General features: G+C 45.7%; 2 protein-coding genes across 6 annotated transcripts in view; one reads left to right on the top strand and one right to left on the bottom strand.

Moving 5' to 3' along the window:
• The first annotated feature begins 7485 nt into the window (after positions 1-7485).
• LOC144128622 (uncharacterized) lies at positions 7486-11689 on the top strand. 3 transcript variants are annotated; one of them, XM_077662161.1, is made up of 3 exons: positions 7486-7618; positions 8026-8110; positions 10445-11689. In XM_077662161.1, the coding sequence occupies exon 3, from the start codon at positions 10465-10467 to the stop codon at positions 10822-10824; it is 360 nt and encodes a 119-aa protein (XP_077518287.1). In that variant the 5' UTR covers positions 7486-7618; positions 8026-8110; positions 10445-10464; the 3' UTR covers positions 10825-11689. The 3 variants fall into 3 exon arrangements, with proteins under 3 accessions (XP_077518287.1, XP_077518288.1, XP_077518289.1); XM_077662162.1 differs by lacking the exon at positions 7486-7618 and adding an exon at positions 7641-7839; XM_077662163.1 differs by lacking the exons at positions 7486-7618; positions 8026-8110 and adding an exon at positions 9527-9729 and having other exon boundaries at positions 10445-11655.
• A 3176-nt stretch (positions 11690-14865) lies between these two features.
• Positions 14866-17256, bottom strand: part of LOC144128616 (fatty acyl-CoA reductase 1-like) — a 37508-nt gene continuing 35117 nt past the window's right edge. For all 3 annotated transcript variants that reach the window (XM_077662151.1, XM_077662150.1, XM_077662152.1), the window contains one exon: positions 14866-16898. In XM_077662151.1, the coding sequence (XP_077518277.1) occupies positions 16748-16898 (151 nt within the window). In that variant the 3' untranslated portion in view covers positions 14866-16747. The remainder of the gene's footprint in view (positions 16899-17256) is intronic.

The following is a 17256-nucleotide window of genomic DNA, read 5'->3' as shown; positions in this document are numbered from 1 at the left end:
TACAGGAAAAGCAACTTATTGTTGCCCAAGCTCGGCAAAAATGAGCTTTCTCGATTTAGCTTTCGCATCACCATCGCTTTTTAACGATTTTAAATGGGATGTTTTAAATGACCCCCTGGGAAGTGATCACCTACCTATTATCATCAGCCTCTCATCGTCTACTGCAGTCATCCCCACAAGACCACGGCGCTGGAAACTTCACCTCGCCGACTGGTCACTTTTTACAGCAAGTGCCACACTAGAAAAAGAATTTTGTGAAGATCTCAGCATAGACGAAATTAATGGAAAATTTACTACATGCATAATATCGGCCGCTACACTAGCCATACCACAAACAACAGGCATCGTACACAAAAAACATAAAGTATGGTGGACACAAGAATGCACATTGGCAAAAAAACAACAAAATAAAGCTTGGGGCTCTCTGCGTCGGTATCCCACAGCGGAGAACTTGATTGCCTTTAAGAGGGTCAAGGCCAGAGCGCGATTCGTTCGGAGAAATGCCGAGAAATCCTCGTGGCAGAAATATGTGTCCTCTATAAACAGCTCAATAACCTCAAAAAAAATGTGGGAAAAGGTTCGTAGATTCAGTAGTGACCATACCCCTTTCACACTTCCTCTATTGACTACACCCGGGACACAAACATCATTAGAAGAACAGGCCAACATACTAGGTGAGCATTTTGCTGAAGTTTCCAGTTCGTCCAATTACACAAACACGTTCCAGAAGCACAAAGCAATAGCAGAAAAACAAAAACTTCCATTTGCAGCAGGTATGCACGAGGACTACAATCAACCCATCACACTGCAGGAATTGATTAAGGCATTATCTTCTGGTAAAAAGACAGCAACAGGCCCAGATAATGTGCATTACGCTATGCTTGCCCATCTCTCTGAGGCTGCCGTGCAGGCATTGTTGAACTTCTTTAACAAAATATGGATGACTGGCAGAATACCTGAGGAGTGGAAGAAAGCAATAATAGTACCTTTTCTGAAACCCGGAAAACAACCAACAAGTCCTAACAATTACAGACCGATAGCCCTCACCAGCTGCATTGCTAAATCTTTCGAAAGCATAGTAAACATTAGACTGACCTTCACACTTGAATCTCGTCGACTCTTAGATTTACATCAATGTGGATTTAAGAAAGCATGCTCGACCACTGATCACCTTGTCCGCCTAGAAAACACCATCCGAGAGGCGTTCATCCACAAACAGCACTGTATCGGTGTCTTCTTCGATTTGGAGAAGGCATATGATACCGCGTGGAAGTTCGGCATCCTCCATGACCTAGCAGATCTAGGGATCCGCGGCAGGATGCTGAACTGCTTGAACGACTTCCTGACTAACCGCACATTCAGAGTCCGTCTGGGAGCAACTCTATCAACGACATTCACCCAAGAGAATGGCGTACCCCAGGGATGCATTTTAAGTACGACACTCTTTATAGTAAAAATGAATTCTTTGGCCAAAGTAATACCTAAGTCCGTAATGTATTCAGTTTATGTAGATGACATACAGATAGCATACACTTCATCCAACACACTGTCCTGCGAGAGACAAATACAAATCACACTAAATAAACTGGCTGCTTGGGCAGAGAAAAATGGATTCAAGTTCTCCCCTGAGAAAACAATAGCTGTTTTATTCTCATTACGACGAGGCCTACAGGTCGATCCCAATCTGTGCTTGAATCAAACCACACTGCCAGTCAAACAGGAACATAAATTTTTAGGCGTCACTTTTGACAAGAAGCTTACATTTCTGTCACACATTAACAACCTGAAAAAGAAAGCATCCCAAGCCCTCAATGTATTAAAGGTACTCTCGCGAAAACGGTGGGGGTCCGATAGAGCATGCCTATTGCAAATATATCGCTGTTTGGTGCGCTCCAAGCTGGACTACGGGTGTGTGGTATATGGTTCGGCAAGAGCATCCTACTTGAAACGACTGGACCCTGTTCATAATCTTGGTTTGCGCCTATCAACTGGAGCTTATAGAACATCCCCGGTAAAGAGTCTTTACGTTGAAGCTAATGAGCCCACACTAGAGGATAGAAGAGTCACACTAACATGCACGTACATCCTAAAAACCCGTTCTCCCCCTAAACATCTCTGCTATCCCATTGTTACCAAGTGCCCATCTAGGAGATTATTCATTAATAAACCACATTTTATCAGGCCACTAATAATGCGCTTTGAAGATAAATGTGAAGACTTAGCAGTGCTGGACGCCCTACCTAATATTGCACAAAGACATGAATATCTACCACCATGGTACAGCCTTCCTTCAGTGTGTGACTTCACATTGACACACGTAAACAAAGAGAAAATACCACACGAGCACATACTGCAAGAGTTCTTTGCATTACAAGAAAAATATGACACTTACACCGAATTTTACACTGATGGCTCAAAAACAGAAAGTCATGTCGGAAGTGCAGTAATTCAAGGAACAAAAAAAAATGATACGATTGCCACAGTATGCATCGGTATTTACTGCGGAGTGTTATGCCATCTTTGTAGCTGTAGAACAAATAGTAAAACAAAACATAAAAAATAGCATAATTTACACCGATTCACTGAGTATGCTAAAAGCGCTGCATTCTACAAACGCTGCTGAACCCATAATAGGAAAAATCATACATAACATAGTTAAAATTACAAAGAAAAAACATAACATCATATTCTGCTGGGTCCCTAGCCATGTTGGAATTTTAGGTAATGAGAGAGCAGATGCTTGCGCAGCACAAGCTAGAATTGGCCATATAAAACAAGTTAACATACCACAGAGGGATTTTTCTAAATTACTGCACAGTAAACTCAGGAATAAGTGGCAGATTGCATGGGACGAACAAACAAACAACATACTACATTCTATAAAACCTGTTTTAGGAGAATGGAGATCATGTACACATCAGGAGCGTTTCATAGAAGTTATTTTGTGTCGACTACGCATTGGACACACACACCTTACTCACAACTTCGTACTGACCAAAAAAGGCAAACCTCTCTGCGAAATGTGTGGCGATGAACTCACGGTAAACCACATTTTAATTGTATGCAAAGAACTGGAACAACTGAGGAAAAGATATTTCACAACATTGTACAATGAATACATCCCACTACACCCCATGTTACTTTTAGGAGATCAAGCACTGGTTGATTTTTCCAGCATTTTTAAATTTCTCAGAGAAGCCAATGTTTTATACAAACTTTAGATATAAAAAGCGTAACCTTTAACAAAAGCTCTAACCGTGTGTTTGGCGCATCATAGCCTCAGTTGCTTTTGCGCCATTAAAATCAATATAACTAACTAACTAACCATTCTTACCGTGGTGTGGTCGGGGTGAACTTTAGAGGGCTTGCTTTCATGGCGGTTCTGGGTTAAGACGAGGAGCATATCTCGATGTCACAGGATCACCCCCAGGAAAGGCAAGAAGTTAATAGGTTTCCTTCCTTTTATATGTCGGAGTATGTTATCCGCCTCTGCACTGCTCGTGTACTGCCTGCAGTCATGACGGTGGCCTCATGGGCTGAGCATGCTGCCACAGTGCAGCCAGTGGCGTCTAGGGGGCATTACGTAGGCGCGTGATAAGCAACTTTTTGATAGAGGGCTGCAATTATGCTCTCGTCACTGTGTCTGGTATTCTACTGCATTACGAAACTCAAAAACTATCACGTGAAAGCGGCCAAAGCGCAAGATTCTAAAATTAGAACCTAGGTAAAAAAAGGCATTTTGGCTTGGTTTTTTAGCGTTTAACCTCGTGATAGAACACAGCAACCTGTTCTTCTTTTGTGCGTGTGCGGACGTGCATGTGTTCAAACGTGCGTGCATACAGTCGCGAGTAACAAAATATTAGCACAATGACGTCACCGGATCGGCGAAAATCGGACCGTGTGCCTGGCATGGCAACATGTTTTGCGAGCACACCTGGCACCTTTTTTATCGGCATGCTAGGAACCGCACAGCCGAGCGTTGGTGTCTGCCGCTCCAGTGGTACGTCACTAGTGGTAATATTTTTACTCGCCACTGTACTTGTGTGTGTGTGTGTGTGTGCGGGGGGGGGGGGGGGGGGCGCCACAGGTACAAATGTATCTTCTACCTCTTACCGACATCACCCTCCACAAATATGCACCCACCGGGAGCCCAAGCAGCACCCACACGGAAAAGCTAATAATAATAATAATAATTGGTTTTTGGTGGAAAGGAAATGACGCAGTATCTGTCTCATATATCGTTGGACACCTGAACCGCGCCGTAAGGGAAGGGATAAAGGAGGGAGTGAAAGAAGAGAGGAACAAATAGGTCCGTAGTGGAGGGCTCCGGAATAATTTCGACCACCTGGGGATCTTTAACGTGCACTGACATCGTACAGCACACGGGCGCCTTAGCGTTTTTCCACCATAAAAACGCAGCCGCCGCGGTGGGTTCGAACCCGGGTGACATCGCGTCCGGAAAAGCTACGCCGAAAACAAATTCAAGGACGCGATGTCACCCGGGTTCGAACCCACCGCGGCGGCTGCGTTTTTATGGTGGCAAAAACGCTAAGGCGCCCGTGTGCTGTACGATGTCAGTGCTCGTTAAAGATCCCCAGGGGGTCGAAATTATTCCGGAGCCCTCCACTACGGCACCTCTTGCTTCCTTTCTTCTTTCACTCCCTCCTTTATCCCTTCCCTTACGGCGCGGTTCAGGTGTCCAACGATATTTGAGACAGATACTGCGCCATTTCCTTTCCCCCCAAAACCAATTATAATTATATATAGGACGCGATGTGAGGCGGTCATTCATGATCGAGAATGGAAAAGCGAAATGCAAAACCAATACGGCCATCTCAGATTTGTCGAGCCACATAGATGACCGCATGTAAATTGTTTTTTTTTACCGTTATTTCACTTATTGTCCTGTACAGCAGCTAGATTATCTGAGAAACAAAGAATGCTACTCCTTTACTGAGCTAACTTGCGCTCTCAAAGATGGCAACAATCTGACAGCGGCAGTGCTGCCAACGCGACAGTAATCGGAAAATCAGAGCCGACACATGTATGTGTATGTGTGTAAGTGGCTGCACGAAATAAAAAAGGGAAAGTGCACAGGTCTGTTGACTGGCCCCGAACGAGCCACTCATTGCCTCATGCTGATAGAAGAGAGTTCAATGTATGAAACCTGCGCCGTAGGTATCTGCGCCAAAGCAACTAGGTCGGCTACGGCAAAAGCCTGCCGCGTGTCTCCCCGCTATTTATATCCAGTAGCAATGCGATTCCGTCGCACGTGGCATTTGCTTGCAGCTCACTCCTCGGCGTGTTTCCACCGCACGTAAGGGTGCGCTAAAAATAAACGAGGAAGGCACCGCACCACGTGCAATCCACGCGGCAATATCGCACACGTCAGTGAATTTAACTTAACGCACGGAAGCTTGCCTGAATAGGAAATAAGTGTAGGAACGGTACGCAGCATTGGGCGAATTGGATTTCCTTCATCAAATTTTTCTAACCCGTCAAAGAGAGGGACCAACTTCCCCTTTTAAATTCATGTAAATAAATAAATCCCGAAGTGACAGGAACTAAGACGACACGGACGGCTGGCGGTTGTTTGTTGGGAAAACATGTATATATAGATAAAAAAAAACGCGCGTAAACAGGCTAATACTATAGCAACAAGCACCAAAGAGTGCTATGAACCGTCGGACACTTATTCTGCGAGGCTTTCCTTTGCCCGCAATGCAAGCCAAGGTTTTTCAAAACACTTGTCTTGGGACTTGCCAATGAAGTATGCCTCTACGAACTCTGCAAATCTGGTAGCGGTGTATGAATGCAATGTCCAATGTAGGAAGAACACATATGATTAATACGACTTCTTTCTTTCAGCACCGACCAGGAGTTCTTCGCAGAAACACATCATGATTCAGAGAGAAGCTGTAAGGTCTTCCAAGTTTAACGACGCTACCAATTACCCCCCCCCCCCCCCCCCCCCTCCACCTATATCTGCCATAGAAGCGCTTATATGTGCCAGATATCTTGCTGCTGCACAGCGTCGGCTAAGGTGCCTTGTTATCCCGCTCGGCTGTCCGGTTTGTACTGATGTCTCCCGATTTTGATGATTAGGAGGTGAATTTAAGCCGACGCTTCTTTTTGCCCCTTGCGAATGCATTACGCGAGTAGAATCAGTGGACACACGCTTAGTACTCGCGTATGTCCTGACCTCAGATGGCCTTGCAAAATATTTCCGTTTATATATGGCCGTAAAGGCGAGCGCAGCGCTAGAGACGCTTGCTTTAGTTGTAAAGATGGCGCAATGTCTGCGATCCGCTTGAACTTTAAGATGCATCAATGACGCTGCGTACGGGCCAGTGATGTAAAAAATTCAGTTGGTCTTTATTGATAGATTATCGCGTTTTAATGACAGATAAAATACTCTCACTGAAAATGGTGGTTACAAGGGCTTCGTCAAAGAGAGCTATTGCCACCACGGGCCAAAGCTGTGGTGCGTCTTAAGAAGTTTTACGTCGTAAGAGACAGTGCCGGCATCAAACACTGACACGTTTTCATACGAATTACTGAAATGCGGTCAAATACTCTAAGCAGGTTATTTACATTCTTTTTTCGGTGTCCATACCCTACGGAGCCTTACAGTCACACTCGAAGGAGCTCTGCATGGAAGCGTGGAAGAAGGTCATTGGGCATTATACACACTCACCTCCATCGCTCCTTATCTTCCCGCCAATTAGTATGCTGCCTGTTTTCGAAGCCAGCTGCCTTTTCTACGGCATTGCAACGAGTCCAGATGCGCTGCGCATACTGCTCACATGAAAACTAACCCATGCATTTTACCCTCTGCACTGATGTATCCCAGGCTGACTGGAATCTAGATAAAAAAGCAGCAACCAGTTTTGCTTACTTTTAAAGTGTCGGGAGGGCCCAAGTATTGTTCAGAATGTCAGAAGAAGAGTGGGCTTCACAAGTTGTCCTACACTTACCGTAGCTTTGGTCGAGCGCCTAGGGTTTTGTAAATGTTATATTGCTATTCGAATTTTCCGCTTAATTGAGACAATATGCCGGAGAAAACTAACAAGAGCACATTGTTTACCCTTTCTTACGTCTACAAATGCTGGATTGCGGTATCAAAACTTTTTTCAAACGGCACAACGCTCGCAACCAATAACACGAGCTCCTGATAAGTAACCGGAAGCTGGAGACGCGGAAAAGCCACATGCTCAATTCGAGTCGGTTACCCTCTACCTTGTTGCTACCGCTAGTAGATCTCGTGTTGCTGCTCGGTCGGCGGGTGTTACCTCGAGCAGTTAACAGACAGCGACGCTACAACCATGCCGACTACATGGCAGGAAAGGCGCATTTTTTTTTATTTCTCTGTATCTTTCGCTCACCGTTCTTTTTTTTTTTCCTTTTTGCGAACGGCACCAAAATGCGCACTTCCGCTTCAAAGGATAGTCGAACATACTTCGTGAGTGTGTGAGGTCATCAGTGCAGCGATTTATATACACTGACGACACTGTGGCCTTGCCTGAAAATGCCACTGCTGTTGCACATAGGGCTCATGCCGCGCCAAAAAATGAGCAGTTGGAAGCGCCCTTTTATATTTGTTGAACGGTGACGTGAGGTAAGCGTTGGCTCACATTTTCTCGGTGAACATTTTCTTGTGAACTAATAGATGGTGGCGTAAAATTGGTTGTTAAAGTGAAGTAAATTCACTTCAACACGATCCCTCTCATTGCGTAAAATTATAACTTCTATTTTGTGTCGCGTCGGCGAAGTCAATGCTATCTACCCCAAAACACTCAGCAGTTGCGGCGAGCGCATGTTCAATGGTGCTATCGTGAGGTATTGTTCGACTGTGTTACATCATATTTCCGTTTATTTTTAATTTAATTGAGTTTTTGGATTTTATTAGTTGTGCGAGAGTCGCAGGTATCTGCAAGCCATTTTAATGTTGCTTTTCTTTATAAGTTCTTTCATTTATTTTGAGAAAAAGACATTTCTACATTCTTTTATAATTCATTTTCGCAGAATGTCGCAATATTCTTGAGCCGAAGTATAACTACATACAGGTTTAGTATAGCACGCAGCACAAATTTGGTCATCATTCTTTCAGGTAAGTTTTAGTATTCGATTTGCTAATGTAATTGTTTCTCTTAAGTCTTGTCAATTTCAATTTGGGGCTAAGATTTTCGTGATAAAGCTACAAAGTGATCTGGAAAACATAATAATAATGCTCAAAATTTTGATTGCCATTGAAGGGTTTATTTTTGGAACGTTCAATGAAAGCCCACGAAGTATGAAAAACAAAGCAATAATGGAAACTGTGAATGTGACTTCACGGCCTGGGATGTCAGGCTTTATGCTAGTAAGCAGTGTTAGCTGCCAGTTCTGGTGTCATAATAGGTTCCAAATGTTGATGATAAAAAGGCAAAATATGCGGCAGGGGAAAAAGCGCTAGAAAATATAAATTTCCGAAAGTCGACAATGACACTATTTTTTTTATAGGCCTAGCATATACTGCAAAATAATGTTCTTTTACAATTTTTATCAGTACCTCGGCGACCAGTCAGCTGCCTTAACGGACATAAAAGGTAGTAGCTGCGCCAATGAAACCGCCATAGTGGCTCAGTTGTTATGGCACTCGGCTACTGAGCCATACTGAGAAGGTGGTTACCGTGGAAAGAGGAGGATATGGCGGGTGGTTGACACGGGAACCACCTGGAGGGTAGATACCCTGGAAGGAGTAGAGTTACCACGGAAGAGGAAGTTATGTCGAGAGCGTAGGAATGCGTAACTCGGGAGTGCTTACTACGATAACCATCCAGAGGTTGGTTACCATGGAAAAAGAAGGGCGAGAGCGGAGGAATGTAGCACGGCCCATCTGAGCCATCTGCGACAAAACGCGACACCTGAGGTGAGTGTCGCCGTGCGCCTAGAAGGCGGACTGGAGAGAAGAGCTAGCCAAAAAAACTAATATGCGTGGAAAACTAAAAAGCGCGCTCTAAAAGAATGCAGATTCGAAGTCGCTCTGATTATCCTACCTCAACGTATCGTAGAGTATAGTAAACCTCAACAGCTGTCTGAATCTTGAGTCGCAGAGGGGTATAGTCGCCCTGTCACTTTTACAGCGGTAGCTGTTATGAGCCCCCGTTTCTGGGTTTCACGCAATAGTAGAAGTATGTCGCAGCCATCGGTGTAACCGGTGGGTGCGTTGCCATTGGAAGTACTCGGAGGAGGGGAGTGGGGAGGGGAGTGGAGAGGGGCGGCTACCGTGCAAGGAAGAAGGTATGACGTGAGCGGAGAAATGCGTAACCGGTGGGTGGTTACCGCGGGAACGAACGACAGCGCCCGCCTACGCGAGCGGCCATATTTTCTCTGCCCGAGGCGGAGGCGATGCATTGACCGAGCAAGCCGCGCCTACGCCGACGCGATTTGTACTGCACGCGATTTTAGCTATGTTATTCCAAAGTTCCCAAAATTTGCTTGCACAGTATATTTCGGGTTTCTATATTGTCGAAGAACTTAGCGTAAACAACAGGTTTGATATTAAAAAAGGATCCTTTAATTGTTTCAGGCGCTATCTGTGCAATTAACATGAAGACAAGAATGAAGCCAAGCCGAAACTCGGGAAATGTAAACAAACAATATGGCAGGCTTTACGAACCACGACAATACCGGTGCAATACTGAGTTGGTGGTTCGCGTTCATAAAATGAAGCGGCCTGCTTAAAAGGTGGGTTTCCAGCTGCCGCAAGCGTGTTCAGAGGTAAACGAGGGCAATATTGAGCTGCGAGCAGCAGGTTCTCGAGATCATCAAGCGATACTTGCCGTGGTGCCCATGAGTTGAGAGCTTTCCCATTCTCCCGGGTTGGTAATAAGACTTGAAACGACATTTCCATCGGCTTTCTGTCAATTTTATTGTTGTTTGTTTTATTATTGTTTGAAGAAGAAAATGAAGTGCTCGGTTCAAACTGAAATCTAAATTAAGCCTAAGTCGAAGCGGAACCTAACCTCCGAAAAGGAATTTTTTGACCAACATCATGCAAAATGTACTGGTCCATGATGGGAGTAAAATCGAGCCATGTTCCGCACATGCCTCCTGAGTGGCAACGGGTATATAATCTGTAGATGAACCGGTTTCATTTCCAAGTGACTGAATCTGTGTCTGGGGCATAGGAATTGAAACAGCATGTGTTCCTTTGAAACCATCATTTCAGTTTCTTGTACTTAGTGTGCATAGTCCAGGAGAAATGATATGCAACGAGTACGCCAGGCCGATGAAGGGAGCCATTAACGTTATCGCTTCATACATTTAAGTGGGAGCTTAGTATCCCTTAGAGTTTTTTCTTTTCTTATTTAAAGAAAAAAATGGTATTCTTACTGTTGAACTCTTCACCAGGGCAGCTCCCTTCTTCAGCCGTTTTTTTTTGTTTCATCCTTACTGGCAGCTACCATAGCAGCGACAGTTATGAGCAACCGTTCGACACAGCCCGAAGTGGTTCTGGACTGCCGCAAGTTGCATCATCAGCAGCATGCACCGAAGCCTTGCGCTGGCGAACATTCCCTGCTCACATCTCTCGCCGAGGCTGGGTACTCACCGCGCAACCGCATGGTCGGCTGGTCCTGTGTGCTGGTGGCCTTGGGAACATGTTTCCTCGCTGGAGGAGGCGCCATGCTGGTGCTGTCGCTGACACTCGAGACTCGCCAGGTCAGCCTGACGGGATATTACAACATCAACTCGAAGGCGCAAGGCATCGCCATTATCGTCATGGCTTGCGTCTTCTTCGCAGTCGCATTCATCAAGAAGCATAAGCACGGCCACGTCTGATATAGATTCTGGAAGCGAAAAAGGTCTTCTTGTTTATGGGCACAGCGGCTTGAAATGTGACCTGATTCTTCAAAGAAGGAGATCTATTCAGAACTGTAAACCTTGCGAAAGTGTGAACAAACCGCTCAGTACCTGCAAACAACCAAGTGAACCAATGTGTGCGCTGATAATTAGGGAAGAATTACTTCAGGGCTAATAAGGCAGGCTTCATGAAATCAAAATGCAGCGGACCATACGACACAGACAGAGATGAGGCATCCAGGCTTAACTTGGTATTAGAAAGTTTAACAAAGGTAATCTATTGATCAATCTTGTAACTTCCTCTTTCTATTAATCTGTTTGCGTTCGAAGTGCTTTCATCAGAATGAGCTGATGTGCTTGCTAAGTTCGAAGCGCCTGCTTTGCATCAACTACTTGCAAGCTTGGCAGCACCCACCTCTCCGACATGTTAAATTGCTCGCTTACGGAACCTACCTCCGAGTGCCTTAAACCAGAATGTGCTGGCGTTGTTTTTGATCCTCTCTAAACTTATCTAATTGCGACCATCGAACGCATACAGAAGAGCAGCACTACGCAACCAAACACTATTTTGGCACTCTGACAACGTTTCCATACCCCCGCTTTCGATTGCCATCATAGCATCACAGTGCCCTGTCTTTTTCTTGCGAAGAGGGGTTACTGTGGAGGGAGGGAGGGTATGGCGAGAGCGGAGGAACGCATCACGGTCCGTCAGCGGCGGCTACTGAGAATCGCATTGTCCGAGGCAAGGAGCGCCTGGGACACCTGAATGTAGATTGAACCTGATCGAATAATTATAGTGTGTGTGGAAAAATAAAAATGGTGCTCTCTATATTGCACATACATTTATGTCGCCGTCAAATCCTTTTCCTCAATTTATCGTTTTCAGTCTTTATATTGGGCGCTTGGTGGTGGTGGTAGAGGCTCTTGTTGCAGTTAGGTGCGAACAGAAGTGGCTGCTGCTTAGCCACATCTCTGTCGATCTCCGACAGTGGGAGATCACTGCTGCGGGCGACGCTTGAGCAGTGGTAAACGTGGCGGTCGCACTGGAGTGCTGCAGCTCCTGACGCGAAGAATTTCAGCTCACCTTGTGGGCGGAGGGGCACCGGGAAGAGGCCATGCACAATAAGAAGTTTATGGTTTATGGTGGTTTGACATCCCGAAGCGGCTCATGAGGGACGCCGTAGTGAATTCGACCACCTGGGGCTCTTTAACGTGCACCGACATAGCGCAGTACACGGGCCTCTAGAATTTCGCCTCCATCGAAATTCGACCGCCATGGCCGGGATCGAATTCGCGTATTTCGGTTCAGCAACCGAGCGCCATAACTACTGAGCCATCGCGGTGACTGAAGACTTATGAAGAGGCGTTGCCTGCGCCTCATGCTGCGAATAAGTCCGAGAACGCTATGTTGCACTGAACCTGTAGCCAAGACTCACTAGAGAGATCGGGCCATCACGAAATGTGCGGATGTATTGCCGACCCAGAAGAGGTAGGTCAGCGGGGAAAAAACTTGATTCCCGCGTCTAATATCCGGAACATTCCTTCTCGGTGGGTTATATAAACGACAATCAGTCTAACCGGCACCAACAGCACTTGCCGGATGTTCTCGGACTCCTGCACATAGCTGCGCTGAAACCACTCTGACGAGAGCAGGACTAGGGACATGAGAGAAGCGGCACACATTATGCACTGAGCTGGAGCCCTGATGGGGAGGGTAAGGTAGTTCTCACCAGACGTCTCGCTTGTATTTTTCCCACGGCAACATCTCGCGTTGCGAAAAATACGTGTTTTACAGTGTAGCTGTTAGTTCATTCTCGATATCCAACAGAGCCGGCGTTAAGGCGCGGCAGGTCCCGTGACCATCCGTGGCCACGTAATTATGTCACGTGTTGATCAGCCTCACGGCGCTGGTCATCACATGACCAGCGCCACAGCGTCTCAGAGAGACCGCTTCACACGATGGCTCCGCCCACGTTTTCCGCACCGGCCACGTGGCTCTACGGCATGACGTCAGGCAAATTGCACCGTCCGGCGCAGGGCAGCGCAGAGACCTTTACGCCGCTCACGCAACCACCATGTTGTGACGCCACAGCGAGCATTCAGCGATAAGAATCGCCGAATCTCTCAATCATAACTCTCAAAAGCATACAACAACTCCCCGGATGAACGCATAAATGAAAAGCTTAATTATCAGGAGATTGTTTGACCATCTCCTGGCGGCTATACAGAGCAGGCTAGGGTGAAGGAGCTTCCTCGTATTGCTCTAGGATTAGGGAGTTTGGATACCACGATTCATGTCATGTGATATGTTCGAACGGCCCGAACATTTGACGCAACGACAAGAACCTAACCAATAACCTGCAACAATAAAATATAGAAGACTTCTCTTTTTACCAGCTGAATCTACACAGAGGTGCAAAAATACTGGTATAGGTCCGTACTAATTTATGCAGTACGTCTTTTTTTTAGTGTTCTATACTGTGAAAACAAAGCACAAATTGGTGGTTTCGAAAAAAAAAAGAGTACAAAGCCATAAATATTTACTAGAAAACAATATTTCCAAACCATTTGAAAGAAGAGTGACTGGGAAATAAAATAAAACAAGCTACAAGGAGCTATGGATTGTGTAGTTAATGAGAAAATGAGTCTTAAAATGGAGCAACACCCACGGGAAGTATAGCGCCTACCCTGTGCCCTGTTATCCACAGATGCGTAAACTATGACTGTAATGCAGTAACAGCACGAAGCCCACTAAATTCATACGCATGCACGGTCACTGATAACAGAGGTCCTGAAGTTGCATGAATTGCAGGTCATTCCTTTTAGCGTCGGCCCTGCGTAGGCTTGCGGCATTTACTTGAAAGCACACGGGTAAACTGTTGAAGCTCGCACAGCATCAGCATTACACTGGGCTAGTAATCGATCAAGCTACCATCACTGTCCCGCACAACTCATATTTCCTCTTACTAGTTACTAAAACAAGTGAATGCCGAAATTTTCACGAAAAAAACGTTCTATCCTTGCGTGCTGCAGCCTGATTACGTAACAAAAGAATGGAGAGCCGGCCACGAAGAATGATGGCATCAACTCCAGAAGAATTTTGTGCTTTTTTTTCTATTGATTTGTTTCTATCTACGCTCATATTCGAGTCTGTCCGCACAACGCTTCAGGCAGCCGCTTCTTACCTGCGCTTGCACCTTTATGTCTCTCCAACCAGACATTAAGCCACCGGATCGATGACGACTACTTTGGAGCGCGAGGTGACCTGACATTCGCCATGGAGGCCTCCGGTAGCCATGGCAGACATGCCGTCGATTACATCCATTCACTCATTCAACTTCCCGTCCCCCGTGTAATATATCCGTGTCCTAGGATAAGTCTTTATTTTAAGGACTGCTTGCAGCAGTGCAAAAGATCGCATCTCGCTTTCCTGCTTCTCATCGGTGCGCTCACTATTTGGCCTGTCTATAATGTAAAAAACAGCATTTGTTGTCTTTGTTTAGCCAAAAGGGACTTTCGACGCTTCTTCGACGAAGGTTCTTCAGTAGCCGCTTCCTTTCGTTCGAATCACGTTATTTTTTCTAATATATCTTGCTTATTCTTTCTGTCACCCTTTTTCTCTTGCAAGATCACCTTAAAGTAGTTTGTTCTTTTGTGACGCTCCCACATGCCCCAGATAGCCTCTTTCTCTATAGAAAGATATCGACGCTTTCAACTTGTGATCTACAAGCATGATTTATAAACGTTTGCTGTTGAACTGCAGCGTATTTGAGGTGTTGTTACTTGTATGCTGGTGGCAGGTAACCACATTGCGCACAATTACTGCGCATAAAAGGTAGCTAATGTCTTATACAGGTGATTAGTTTGCACATCGATTTTACTCCAAACAGAAAGTTTCTCACGGCCTGCTTGCTGATTTGCCGTTAACGCAACGAGAACTGATCAGAGGTATCGAGCAAAATTTCCGGGTTTCTCTGCCCCTTACGATGAAAGAAGCACATAAATGGCTGTGTAGAGATTCAATTCAGTTCAGCTTTATTTAGTACATGTGACTGCAGACTTTTGTGTATAACTGTTATTTGAACATCTTGACTAAATTCGGGAAACCACAACAAGACAAAGCATTCCACCATGCATTACACCCGAGTACAACCAGGAGTGTATAGGAGCATAACTATCTTTAGGAAGCATAGGAGGAAGAAAAAATAAAACGTACAGGAAACAAGTATACACTTTCGATTTCAGTGATAATGACCCCATGCTATATTTTAGTTTACTGGCCCCAAAGAAGAAGCTACATTGGGCGCCAAAAAAGTCTAAAACAGAATTTTAAAAGCACATCGTACGTAAGACGGGTTTGTAACAGCATCCAGCTCGTGAGTTTGGCCAACGTTATGCTCGGAGTACCATAGCCAAAGCATATGCCGGTCATGAATCCTTCAATGACTAAACAGCCTCTGTCGTCATTCATACTCAGTCGTCATTCATAAGTTCTTCCAGGTGTTCCTGTTTTGTCAAGCATCTATGACTAACAAATCTCCGATCGTTGCTTGGCAATAAAGTTGCGTAATATACTCCTGTTATTGCATAAATGATCACTGTGACAAACATTTATGCCTCCATTCGGCATTAGGGAGGGCCAATTTCTTCTTAGCAGCGAAGAGATGCAGCAGAAAGCTTTCAAGGCTGCCATATTCTCGTTACAGTGTGTTTGGTTCATCGTATTCTTTGTTGCAACACATTATCGCTGCTGTCCCTTTCTCGTCACTGTGTCCCTCCTTTCTGTCGCGCTGTTACATCACCCTTATATAATGTCGAAAAGCACGTTCTCGCTCCCCTATTCAACGAATGAATCCTTACTGGTAACAAAAATACTTTAAAAAATGGCGGTGGTTTAGCTCTGGTTAAACCTGGGGTGACGCCCACAAGAACGTTCTACTAGCTCGCAAGAACGTTCTACTTCGATAGCTACAGCTGGCCGAGTGGAACTTGTTCAGTTGAATTGCAAAGTCAGTCTTTCGCCGCTCCGTTTCTTCTTCTTCTTCTTCTCCTCTCCGTTTCTCTGCGCGTTCCTTCTTCATCTTCGTCCCACTTGACAAGGCGCATGCGCACAGCTGTTGCAGCTCGGTTTCGCCGGTGCGCCGCTCCATCGGCAGCAGCAGCTGCTCCGCACCACGTGGCTGGTCACGTGACCAACCATGTGAGCAGCCGGAAGTTGCTCTCCACCGCGTGGCCAACCACGTGACAGCGTGGCAGCGCAGCCATGGCGTGGCAGCGCAGCCACAGGGTGGCACCACCGCCACGGCGCCGCCACGTTGAAGGCTCGAAACGCTACCGTAATGAAGCTATCTCCACAAAATATTTTCAAACTCCTACTACTGCCCTCAAAAGCACAGAGTAGCTTGAGGCGCACTAGGGACATTTGCGACTACATCACAGCTGGCACACAGAAAAGACGGGGTTTGTGACATGTGCATGTTTAAGCCATAGTTCATTTCTGACGTCATACATGGCACAAAACAAATTTACCAAAGTTTTCAGAAGAACAAGTTCAAATCAAACAATAGCAAGCCGCTATTCTTTCAAAACCTAGGTCACCACCAAACAGGAACTTCGGCAGTTCCTTAGCAAGGTGGTGAACAGTGTTAATTCCTTAGAAAACATAGCGCAAAAAGGACACGGACGACACAGAAGTGGACAGGACAGGCGCTAACTTGCAACTTTATATTTCGAAAAGCCACCACGTCTAATTTTGCGCTATGTTTTCTAAGAACTGTTACCAACTAGCCCAAACCAAGCTACTGTTACAGTGTTAATTCCACTCATAGTTCGCCTTCACTGCCTCTCGGCTCCTCCCTTCATGCGACGACAGTGCCGTGTCGCCGCCGGTGTGGGGCCGTTATCACAGAGGCCACTTGAGGCAAGGGAGTTTGCAGAGGCCGAGAACGTATGTGCACACCGTGCAGCAGACCTCCCATCCAGCAGACGTCGTCACCAGTCGGAACAAAACAGCGGCCAGGACAAAATTCGTGAGCCAGCGCATGGCGTGGAGCCTGGGAAACAGAAGAAAGATACTCAGGGTGATGTTATCTAGCTTAGAACGACCATAATGCTCTCCTAAAATTGTAAGTTTCTCGTGGTGGCGAGTAAATAATTTCCTGTGCAAGTATAACTCAAGAACCTCACGCTTTGTGTCCCTGTTCCCGCACGCATGACCTGTGCTGTAATTTCTATCACGTTCGTAGCCCGTACTAACCTCCACAGGAACACTGTGTCGTGGCATTTCCGAAATAGAGCCAAAAGTGTGGTAAGATAACTCTAGGAAACGGGTGATGAGAGCGCGAATTTTTTTAATGATATTAGGGTAATAAAGAAATCCTGATTGATTTTCGCTACCCTGATGTAAAGATA

Source organism: Amblyomma americanum, chromosome 4 (genome assembly GCF_052857255.1).
Source record: "Amblyomma americanum isolate KBUSLIRL-KWMA chromosome 4, ASM5285725v1, whole genome shotgun sequence".
NCBI classification, from domain to species: domain Eukaryota; kingdom Metazoa; phylum Arthropoda; class Arachnida; order Ixodida; family Ixodidae; genus Amblyomma; species Amblyomma americanum.
The sequence above is the reverse complement of the archived record's forward strand: the minus strand, read 5'-3'. Positions and strand labels throughout refer to the sequence as shown.

Bases quoted from the DNA above. Each gene is read 5' to 3' on its own strand.
- LOC144128622 (XM_077662161.1), top strand. From the start codon at position 10,465: ATGAGCAACCGTTCGACACAGCCCGAAGTGGTTCTGGACTGCCGCAAG.